The sequence below is a fragment of the Lithobates pipiens genome, unplaced genomic scaffold (genome assembly GCF_037356315.1).
Source record: "Lithobates pipiens isolate NorthernLeopardFrog02 unplaced genomic scaffold, aLitPip1_a1.2 Scaffold_18, whole genome shotgun sequence".
Lineage (NCBI taxonomy): Eukaryota > Metazoa > Chordata > Amphibia > Anura > Ranidae > Lithobates > Lithobates pipiens.
In genome coordinates this window covers 433,422,178-433,434,260 of record NW_027507758.1, presented here as the reverse complement: position 1 = coordinate 433,434,260, position 12,083 = coordinate 433,422,178, and the positions used below count along the sequence as shown (strand labels likewise).

Sequence of the window (12,083 nt, the reverse complement as noted above, 5' to 3'; positions counted from 1 at the left end):
GGGTACCGCGCTATTGCAAAATGACGGCAATAGCGCGGACCCACATTTCCGGGACTACGTCTATTGACGTCATCCCGGATACGAGCGGCCTGCGCGCCCCCTGAGGGGCGCGCGCGGCGCGCTCTGTGATCGGCGAGTCCGTGAGACTCGCCTGATCACCGATCCGTGTAAGGGGTCGATCCCGACCCCTTATCACGTGATCAGCTGTCAGCCAATGACAGCTGATCATGTGATAAAACGGAGCCGGTAATCGGCTAGTATTCCTCCTCGCGCTGACAGCGCGAGGAGAAAAAAAAAAAGCCGATCGCCGGCGGCCGTGTTCGGGACATCAGTCCCGATCACGGCCAGCAATTTAAACGGACACCTGCCCCCTGCCAGTGCCCACCTGCCACCCGCAGTGCCATCCTGAAATAAAGTGCCCCCCTGTCAGTGCCACCCAGCAGTGCCCATAGTGCCCACAGTGCCACCCAGCAGTGCCCACAGTGCCACCCAGCAGTGCCCACAGTGCCACCCAAAATCTGCCTCAAAGGTGCTGCACCCCAGTGCCGCCCAGCAGTGCCGCCCATCAGTGCCCAGCAGTGCCGCCCATCAGTGCCCAGCAGTGCCACCTATCAGTGCCATCTATCAGTGCCCATCAGTCCCATCTATCTGTGGTACCTATCAGTGCCCATCCGTGCCACTTATCCGTGCCACCCATCCGTGCCATCTTATCTGTGCCCATCAGTGCCGCCTTATCTGTGCCTATTAGTGCCGCCTTAACTATGCCTATCAGTGCCCACCAGTGCAGCCCATCAGTGCCCACCAGTGCAGCCCATCAGTGCCCACCAGTGCCCACCAGTGCAGCCCATCAGTGCCCACCAATGCAGCCCATCAGTGCCCACCAATGCAGCCCATCAGTGCCCACCAATGCAGCCCATCAGTGCCCACCAATGCAGCCCATCAGTGCCCACCAATGCAGCCCATCAGTGCCCACCAATGCAGCCTATCAGTGCCGCCTAATCAGCGCACTTCAATGAAGGAGAAAAATGACCCGTTTGCAAAATTTTATAACAAACTATTAAAACATGATTTTTTTTTTTTTGCATCTTTTTTTGTTTGTTTAGCAAAAAATAAAACTCCGAGCTGTAACTAAATACCACCAAAAGAAAGCTCTATTTGTGGGAAAAAAATGATAAAAATTTCATTTGGGTACAGTGTTGTATGCCCGCGCAATTGTCATTCAAAGTGCATCAGCGCTGAAAGCTGAAAATTGGTCTGGGACTGAGGGGGGTTTAAGTGCCCAGTAAGCAAGTGGTTAAAGAGCTAGTGTATGCTGCATCAGAAAAATTGTATATTCAGCTTTCCGTAACTTTCCTTTTCTGAAGCATCTTCATGGCAGCATACAAACTCCCACCCTTTAAAGGTGATCGATACAGAGAATGCTGTAATGCGATCATCTCTTTCATTTTATAGCTATCCAGTCTCAGGTTGTGGGGGCAGAGTCACAACCCCATGTGTATGCTGCAATGAAGATGCGTCAGAAAAGGAAAAATTATAGAAAGGCGAATTTACAATTTTCTGTGGTGCAGAGGTGGTTAAAATTAGGGCTGCAACTAACGATTATTTTCATAATCGATTAGTTGGCCGATTGTTTTGATTAATTGGTTAATAACCTTAAAAAAAAAAAAAAAAAAGTGTGGTGTATAATTTAGTTAACCACTTCCCGACCGCCGCACGACGATGTACGTCGACAGAATGGCACGGGCAGGCATAAGGGCTTACATGTACGTCCTTGCCTTCCCGCGGGTCGGGGGCCCGATCGGGCCCCCGCCCGGTGCCTGCGGCGGTCGGTATTCGTTCGGGAGCGATCCGGGATGAGGGGGCGGCCATTCATTCATGGCCACCCCCTCGCGATCGCTCCCGACGAATAGAAATCCTTCGTCACATCACTTCCTCTCCTGTAATGTAAACACAGGAGAGGAAGTGATGTAATCTCTCCTCCGTGTCGGTATTACCCCTGCCCCCCCAGTCACAGTGACACCAATGTCATTTTTTTTTTTTTTTTTTGCATTGGTGTCATTTGTGACTGTAATAACTGTTAGGGCAGTTAGGGTTAGCCCCCTTTAGTTCTAATGTACCCCCCTAACCCCCCCCAATAAAGGTTTAACCCCGTGATCACCCCCCGTCGCCAGTGTCACTAAGGCTGGGTTCACATTGCAGCGGTTTATGAGAACGAATGTGATTCGCACCGCACTGCAGTGCAAATCACATCCGATCTCTGTGCGATTCGAGTTCAGCCATACAGATAGTATGGCTGAATTTGCATCGCACCCGCCGCAAATTCGCACGGGACCCTTTTTTTGGCCCGCAGCAGAATCGGATCGCATGGGTGTTCACACCATGCGATCCGAGTTTGCAGATTGCACTGCGATATGCGAACTGATCTGGGGGTGTCATTAACATTTCACTGACACTCCTGGCAGTTCGCATAGGGCAGTGTGAACTGCCGCCGGGAGGCATGCGATACGGGAACCCGCCGCGGATTCGTGGCGTTCCCGCATCGCTCCAGTGTGAACCCAGCCTAATAAGCGATCGTTTTTCTGATCGCTGTATTAGTGTCACAGGTGACGCTAGTTAGGCAGGTAGGTATTTAGGTTCGCCGCAGCTTTTTATAGCGCCAGGGACCCCCATATACTACCGCATAAAGCCCCCTGATTGCCCCCTAGTTAACCCTTTCACCAGTGATCGCCATATAACTGTTACAGGTGACGCTGGTTGGTTAGTTATTTTTTTATAGTTTCAGGGCACCCGCCATTTATTACCTAGTCTCACTAGTGTACCCCTAAATTTAGGGGTGTCTACTTTCCAAAATGGGGTCATTTGGGGGGGGTTTGTGCCATCTTGGCATTTTATGGCCTTCAAAACTGTAACGCCCTTAGAAAGCCTGAAGGCGGTGCTTGGTTTTCGGGGCCCCGTACGCGCCTAGGCTCCCAAAAAGTCCCACATATGTGGTATCCCCATACTCAGGAGAAGCAGCAGAATTTATTTTGGGGTGTCATTTCACATATGCCCATGGCATGCGTGAGCAATATATCATTTAGTGACAACTTTGTGAAAAAAAAAAAAAGTTTGTAATTTTCCCGCAACTTGTGGCAAAATATAAAATATTCCATGGACTCAACATGCCTCTCAGCAAATAGCTTGGGGTGTCTACTTTCTAAAATGGGGTCATTTGTGGGGGTTTTGTGCCATCTTGGCATTTTATGGCCTTCAAAACTGTAATAGGTAGTGAGGAGTGAAGTCAAATATTTACGCCCTTAGAAAACCTGAAGGCGGTTCTTGGTTTTCGGGGCCCCGTACGCGGCTAGGCTCCCAAAAAGTCCCACATATGTGGTATCCCCGTACTCAGGAGAAGCAGCAGAATTTATTTTGGGGTGTCATTTCACATATGCCCATAGCATGTGTGAGCAATATATCATTTAGTGACAACTTTGTGAAAAAAAAAATAAAAATTTTTTTTTTTTTGTCATTATTCAATCGCTTGAGGCAAAAAAAATAAAATATTCAATGGGCTCAACATGCCACTTATCAATTTCCTTAGGGGGTCTACTTTCCAAAATGGGGTCATTTGGGGGGGTTTTGTACTGCCCTGCCATCAAGAAATGAGATAGGCAGTCGTAAACTAAAAGCTGCGTAAATTCCAGAAAACGTACCTTAGTTTGTAGATGTGACAACTTTTGCGCAAACCAATAAATATACAGTTATTGACTTTTTTTTTACCAAAGACATGTGGCTGAATACATTTTGGCCTAAATGTATGACTAAAATTGAGTTTATTGGATTTTTCTAATAACAAAAAGTAGAAAATATCATTTTTTTTCAAAATTTGCGGTCTTTTTAGAAGATAGAAAAGGACGCAAATTTTGTTTGGGTACAACATTGCATGACCGCGCAATTACCAGTTAAAGCAGCGCAGTGCCAAATTGTAAAAAGACCTCTGGTCATTTACCAGCAAAATGGTCCGGTCTGAAAGTGGTTAACACGTAGAGTTTAACAAAAAAAAAAAAAAAAAAAAAAAAGGGCAGTTTATTCATAAATATCTATATGCAGTTGTAAATATAAATATCCAACTATATGGTTAGAGAGCAACATCTCTAATCCACTCTGAGAATGACAGACAGAAGAGATATACTGTATATACTATTAGAGGTTGAATCTGATAAATGTCAGACTCAGATTTTTATTTACTTTTTTTTAGACTGTTTTGCAGACTTTCAAACAGAACTATAATATATTATATACTGACCATACAGAAACAATGTCTGCCTTAAATTTTTATTTTATTTTTTAATTTAATTTTAAGAACGTTCGTTCAATTTTCAAATCGTTAGTGGGGTCAAATCGACATTCGTTTCCAACCACAGTGACAGGAAAATTTAGAAATAGAAAACTTCTTGGTCAAAGGAATTTTCAGACGGTGTATGTGGTTTTCGTTCAGAAAATACATTCATTCTAAAACAGAACTTTAAACGCAAATAAGAATTTCAAACATTCTTTCATTCAGCGAATGTACAAGGATTTTTCATATGAATATTCTCATCTGAAAATTGATCCATGTGGCCAGCATAAGACTGGATACACACCTATGCAGTTTGCTTTTGATCTGTTTCTACACCGCTTTTTGCTGTGCGTTTAGTACAGTATAGAGTGTCCCAATAGCAAGTTAAAGAAAACTTCTGTCTTTAGACCCACCCACTTCCTGCCCAGGACTACATGTTCCATGAGGCATTGCTCCTCATACACTTACAAGTTCTCAGGCACTTACTGACATGTATAGATGATGTAATGAGCTGTATGTGTGCTGCACTGTATTTCCCGATATGTTAACAAATGATGCATTCTGTATGCAGACAAACTAACCTTTTTTCTGACTACTCATTCATAATACAGTTGCCACCTGCTTCTACGTTGGTAAGCTAAAGTCGATTTTCTCCATGAATGAGAAAGGGCTCAGGAAAATGCAAAAAAAAAAAAAAAAAAAAAAAAGACTCAGTGGGATATGGTTATAGGGAAGGCACCCAAAAGGCGCACACCTATAACCCATGGTGTATGAAGTTTCTGCCTAAGCCCTTACTGTACGATTAGGATTTTGATATTCTACTGTAAACAGCTTTGGGATCATGCATACAACAGAAAACTCCTCTCTGAAAGCTGCATTAACTATGGGGCATATGGACTACGCCCAGCTCAAACTTGAGCTTTTGATCACAACTACCAAGGAGAGCTTGTGCATGAAAAGTGATTTCACTGCTGTAGCATGGTGATAAAAATCCCCCTCCCCCATAGATATTTATTCACATTTAAAGAATGCAGCACACATTAGAATTTTCTAATTTATTTCCTAATAAAATTAATTTTGTACACATGCAGACTAAAACCAGTATGAAAGATTTCACAATTCTTTAAATAATCCTTAAATATAACAGTGTCTGCAACCAGTTCATATAAAAATACAACATTTTACAGCAATTCAGCAACAGAAGCTGTTTTAATACATAAATCTAGATCAATGTCATCAGACCATGATTCCATAAGAAATATACTGTCATGGTATAATGTGCAAAAAGTATAGAATGAAAGAAAACCAACAGCCTGTTAAATGTCTTTTTAATGTAATTTATTAGAAAATCACAATGACAAGAGTCCATATCCAGCAAATTATTTCTATTTGCTTCATAGGTGATGTAGAGCTCAGCGTCTGTGTCTACTGTGTCCAGAATGACTACTGCTGTGATGTTTGCTTTTATGCGACCTTTCAAAAGAACGTGATCGTTCCCGTCTATCCCTGTGATGATGGCTGCGGTCATGTCGGTGCTTCTTGGCAGGATCCCCATGTTCTCTGGATTTGCCTGGAGTAGGGGAATGTGACTTTTTCCGTTTATGTCCATGTCTGTTTGAAACTCTCAGGTCATCCCCTCGATGCTTGGATTTGAGGTGTGGCGACCCGTGGTTGTGATGCCTGCGTGGGCTATCGCTGTGGCTTCGAGAACGGCTTCTTGACCTTGAACTGTAAGTTCCGGATCGGCTCCGTCGGTTGTTGTAGCTTGAGGAAAAGAAAACCTGTTTAGTGGTGTTTGATTTATCAATGCTATATCCTGCATTACCATAAACCAGGCATGTAGACCTCATGTTTTTTTAGGCTGCATATGGCCCCTTCACTCCTTTCCTTTGTGGGCCTCAAGCCAGTTAGGAATGTGAACTGTATGAGGCTCCAACTGAAAAAGGTTATACACCCCCTTACATAAATTTTCACCTGAATTTTTAGGGTTTTACCTACCCTTTCTCAGGAAAAAGTATTGTAAATTAGTTGATCTTAGAATGCGAATCACCAAAAATAAATAAATAAAACGCTGTCCAAGGTTATACACATGGACATACTTAATGCTGTACAATTTTAAACTTTGTGCCAATGTTAACATGGGTTCAGTGTGCATGGACCCTGCTGGCTGACATGTACCTAATGTGTAGCCAGCACAGAATGGCTGAAGGCATAGAGTGTAATCAAGCAGGCTCTGTCCAGTCAGACACAATGTGTACAACTCCCTCATGAATGAATCATTAATGTCGCAGTGGCACAAACATACAAGTTGTCTTTGTGAGCTCAAATACAGAACATAGCAAGCAAATACAAAAAAAATAAAAAAACACTTTTGCTAACCACCAAAAACCATTTCCATGCTCATTCAAGCAAAACCTCTTGTACATGGGTGTCCAGGCACCCACACCTAGAAGTGGACATTTGTTGTGAAAATTTAACTTTGCGTACTAAGTTTGCAGGCAGAACTGTATATACCCGTTTTCACTTGGTGATCTGGCCAGTAAGGCTGCTTTCACACGTGCCATCAATAGCACCTGCATAGTGCCTGTAAAGAGCCTCTCCTCTCAATCCAGTGTGAAAGCTTGAGTGCTTTCAAGCTGGAGAGGTGCGCTTGCAGGACGGTTAAAAAAAAAAAAAAAAAAAAAAAAAAAAAAAAAGTCCTGCAAGCATCTTTACAGCGCTGTGCACACCGCTCCTAAAATGCCCTTGCCCATTGGCATCGCTGCCAAAACACCACTGCAGCAGCACTTTTAACCATTTTTCAGCTGCTAGCAGGGGTTAAAAGCACCCCACAAGCAGCTGAATAGCGTTGCCATTAGGGATGAGCTTCGAGTTCGAGTCGAACTCATGTTCTACTCGAACATTGCCTGTTCGCCTGTTCAGCGAACAGTGAACAATTTGGGCTGTTCGCAGCAAATTCGAAAAGCCGGAACACCCTATACAAGTCTATGGGAGAAATCTAAAGTGCTCATTTTAAAGGGTAATATGCAGGTTACTGTCCTAAAAAGTGTTTGGGGACCCGGGTCCTGAACCAGGGGACATGGATCAATGCAAAAAAAGTTTTAAAAACGGCCGTTTTTTCAGGAGCAGTGATTTTAATAATGATTAAAGTGAAACAATAAAAGTGTAATATTCCTTTAAATTTCGTAGCTGGGGGGTATCTATAGTATGCCTGTGAAGGGGCGCATGTTTCTGGTGCTTAGAACTGTCGCTGCACAAAGTGTCATTTGTGCAGGAAAAAAAGTCTTAAAATCACTTGCGGCTAAATTGACGGGTCTCCGTAATACAGAGAACACTCAATGAGTGTTCTCTGTATTAGCCGACAATTCATTCATTCATTGATAAAAAAAAAAAAAAAAAGCGTGGGGGTTCCCCTAAATTCTATGAAAAGGCCCTTCAGGTCTGACATGGATATTAAGGGGAACCCCGTGTCAAATTTAAAAAAAAAAATTGACGTGGGGGTCCCCCCAAATATCCATACCAGACCCTTCAGGTCTGATATGGATATTAAGGGGAACCCCGCATCAAATTTTTTAAAAAAATTGACGTGGGGGTCCCCCTAAATATCCATACCAGACCCTTTATCCGAGCACGCAACCTGGCAGGCCGCAGGAAAAGAGGGGGGGGACGAGAGAGCGGCCCCCCCTCCCTCCTGAACCGTACCAGGCCACATACCCTCAACATTGGGAGGATGCTTTGGGGGTCTGTGACCCCTCAAAGCACCTTGTCCCCATGTTGATAAGGACAAGGGCCTCATCCTCACAACCCTGGCCGTTGGTTGTGAGGGTCTGCGGGCGGGGGGCTTATCAGAATCTGGAAGCCCCCTTTAACAAGGGGACCCCCAGATCCCGCCCCCCCCCTGTTTGAAATGGTAAGGGGGTACAAAAGTACCCCTACCATTTCACAAAGAAAGTGTCAAAATGGTTAAATAAGACAAACACACTTTTGAAAAATTCCTTTATTAAAAATAAAAAAAAAATTCCAGCGGTGCTAATCCACTCTTGCTATCCAGCGACGGGTCTCCGGGGTCCAGCGATGGATGATCATATCCAGCGACGGGGGATCTCTCAGTCCAGCGCTGTCCATACCTCCTTCTTCTGTCTCCACTGCGGAGACACTGCAGAGAGCCGAGCGCTGACATTTCTTATATTGGGAGGGCGGGGCCACCCGTCACCTGACCCCGCCCCTCTGACGCAGGAGAGGGAAGCCAGGGGTTCCCCAGTGACGTGTGGGTGACCCCGCCCCCTCTGATGTAACGCAGGTTGAATGAATTGTCGGCTAATACAGAGAACACTCATTGACTCATAGCCGCAAGTGATTTTAAAAGACTTTTTTCCTGCACAAATGACACTTTGTGCAGCGACAGTTCTAAGCACCAGAAACATGCGCCCCTTCACAGGCATACTATAGATACCCCCCAGCTACGAAATTTAAAGGAATATTACACTTTTATTGTTTCACTTTAATCATTATTAAAATCACTGCTCCTGAAAAAACGGCCGTTTTTAAAACTTTTTTTTGCATTGATCCATGTCCCCTGGGGCAGGACCCGGGTCCTCAAACACTTTTTAGGACAGTAACTTTCATATTACCCTTTAAAATGAGCACTTTAGATTGTGAACGTTCGAGTCCCATAGACTTTAATAGGGTTCTAAAGTTCACACGAAGTTTAGGTCTGTTCGCAGGTTCTGGTGCGAACCGAACAGGGGGGTGTTCCGCTCATCCCTAGTTGCCATTATCACCAACGCCTCAGTGTGAAAGACTTGCACACACACACACACACACACACACACACACACACACACACACACACACACACACACACCTCCTGCATTACAGTGCCCCCACTCTGGATGAAGGCGTACTAGGGCATCTGGGTGGAGGGTAGAGTTAGATGTACTAGCAGATGTAGACAGACCAACAAATTGAGGCCAAACTCTGGCTCACACTGCTAACTGCAACAGTCTATTTTTGTTTTATGGTGGTGGCGTGGGGGGGAGAAGCTGTAAAGCATTCATGGAATCCAGGAAGTTGTGGAAAATAGATGGCCAGTAGACAGGGAGAACTCACAACATGAAAACAGATTTTAATTTAAGTTTATATTGGATTGTAAAAAATACATCGAACAAATCAGCCTGAAACGTAATCTTTGTCTGAAGAGATGATTGTAATGATTTTGTCTGGAATGACTACTTGCTTTGTAATTTTTCCAAAGATTTGATGGAATAAAGCAACAAATTTTTTAAGTGCAGCAACCTTTGGAACTTTATTGTTATATGTGCATTGTTTTTATAATGTTAAAGTGATTTAACATCCTTATGCTGTTAGTCTTCATAAATAGATAGGAAGGTATATTGTTACTCGTTTCAAGCTTTTTTTTTTTTTTTTTTTTTTTTTTTTTTTTACATTTCTTAATTTGCTACTTTATTTCTGCCCTAGGCCAAAATAGTTGCATACATGACTGGCATCTTCATGGGCATTTTTCTTTTTCATTTGGAGGAGGGTATATGGGTTTTTTCAGCAGCCAAGCATGCCCTCCTGCCTGACATAAGGGCAGATGGATTCCATGAAGTAACTGTTACACGAACCGTCTGCACCTAAAAGACTCCAAAGGCTAGAAATGCTATGGGCTTGTTTTTCAAAGTGATTTATCAACAAAATAAAGCATGGAGATATATGGATGGGGGAGTTTACTTTCAACATCAAAAATGAATTAAATGGTGTTTTTGGTGCCCTCAGATACAGTAGAGCTCTGCTTTAACTTACTGTCTTCGTGGAGATCGAGATCTTGATTTTGTCCGTGATCTTGATCTACTGCCGCTGCGACTTCTTTTCATTTCCTTTCGCAACCTATCCGATATAGAAATGATAGATGAAAATTACTTTGCAAATTACAACTATGGCATAATACAATACAAAAAAAAAAGTCTCCCATGTGGATGTGGTTAAATAAAAAGAAAACGATTTTTAAAGAGAAACTAGAGTATTGCCTTTCAAGTTACCCAAACTAGATTAGTGTGTTTAAGAGGAACTTCACTAGCCAACCCCGTCCCCCCAAAAGGCTCTTTTCCCCCTCTTACAAGTGTTCTGTAAAATTCATAAGTTACATCGCCACGCCAACAAATCCAGCTCTCTCCTGCCATGATCTGCACACCTTGTCCATTTACTGCCATATTTGCTACCAAAAGTATTACATTTCGACTGCTTCTTTTTGGGTCAGGCAGCTGGCCCTCCGATGATGCGTCCTCTGGACCGCCAGTTGCAGTAAATGGAACATGAAGCATCCTGGTATATGCAACGTGCATATCCCAGGTGGCTTCAGAGAAGAGGAGATATTCTCCCTTACGTGAGAAGAGGTGGTGAGACCAAACCAACAAAAGCAAAAAGGTAAAGAAAAATAAAATATCAAATTTTATATAAAATTTGAATATGGGGGTGGGGGAGCAATGCGAATGAAGGTCCCCTTTTAAAGAAGCAATTCTCAACAGCTGGAATCTAAAAATTATCCCAAACATTACATACCCATTATAAGGGCTCTTTAAGGACTGCTTTTCATCAGTTTCACGTTTAACTTTTGCAAGTACTGGAGATTTTTCTTCTACTTTCACTTCTCTTGGAGTTGCTGCGGGAAAATGACAAATAGTATTAAGTTGATGCAAAACGTACTTTTTTTAACCACCTATTGTGCTGTACAGGGAAAGTGGGAGCTGCTGTAATTCCTCTAAATTTATCTAATTCGGAAACTGTAAAAACAGAGGACAACTAGCCTGAAAAACAAACATACTTGTGCTTTTACTGCCTTGAACTAAAAGACATTTGGAGAAGTTTAAAGCGGACCATCAGTAATTTTTCATCTTTCCAGCTATTAAAATCTTCTGCCCTTGTTGTATTAACCTTGGATAGTAAAACTTTTTTCCCCTGCCAGTAAACATCTTATACAACCCACTTCCTGTTTCTTGTCTGGTCTAGGCTTATGACATCATGCACAGCTCTCTCTCACCTCCTTGAGAGTTTGCCAGGAAGGGAGGGGGGATGAGTCATAAGAGGGCTAATGAGAGCTGCAGAGCTGGAGGTGTGCCTCTGTAAATCCAGGAAGTGAACTAGCAGCACACAGTTAAAACGGTTGCAGCCAGACTCAGTGGAGGGAGATTTCTGCAGAATATTTGGCGTGTACAGAACCACAGTATATATAAAATATGCAAAGTGATTGGAGGGAAGCTTTAGAAATATGTTTTTGTTTTTTTACAAACGATGTGAGTTTTAAGCTGACAACTGGATACTAAATCTGAGCTATAACCTACAAATAAAATTGGTTCACCAGTTATTTCTTACTGTCCCTAGTATGTGTACGTATATGTATGAATGCAAGTTAGGGACCTTAGATTGTAAGCTCCTCGAGGGCAGGGACTGATGTGAATGTACAATATATAAATGAAAAGAGCTGCGTAAATTGACGGCCAACATAAATCTACATTACAAGCATCCACAATGTATTAAGCTCCGATCACACCTAGGCGCCGCGATTGGGGTGCCATTGAAAGTAACGGGATTGCAAGGGTGTCCCGCAATGGGTTTTGTGGAGATTTGGAAATCGTGGCTATATCGTCCGTGATCCAGAACGCCTAGGTGTGAATGGAGCCTTCGAGTATGAATATCAGAATAGCCCTTGGCTGAACGTCAATGTCATCTTTTACGGCTAGTTCACACCACAATTGTCCAGTGCTTT

The 12,083-nt window shown here is 43.2% G+C and overlaps 1 protein-coding gene across 1 annotated transcript in view; it reads right to left on the bottom strand.

Moving 5' to 3' along the window:
* Nucleotides 1-5,639: 5,639 nt before the first annotated feature.
* Nucleotides 5,640-12,083, bottom strand: part of CCNL1 (cyclin L1) — a 37,062-nt gene continuing 30,618 nt past the window's right edge. Inside the window, exons 9-11 of the mRNA XM_077488099.1 lie at nt 10,880-10,979; nt 10,124-10,207; nt 5,640-6,082 (exon numbers count right to left, since the gene is read on the bottom strand). Coding sequence (XP_077344225.1) covers nt 5,731-6,082; nt 10,124-10,207; nt 10,880-10,979 — 536 coding nt within the window. The 3' untranslated portion in view covers nt 5,640-5,730. The remainder of the gene's footprint in view (nt 6,083-10,123; nt 10,208-10,879; nt 10,980-12,083) is intronic.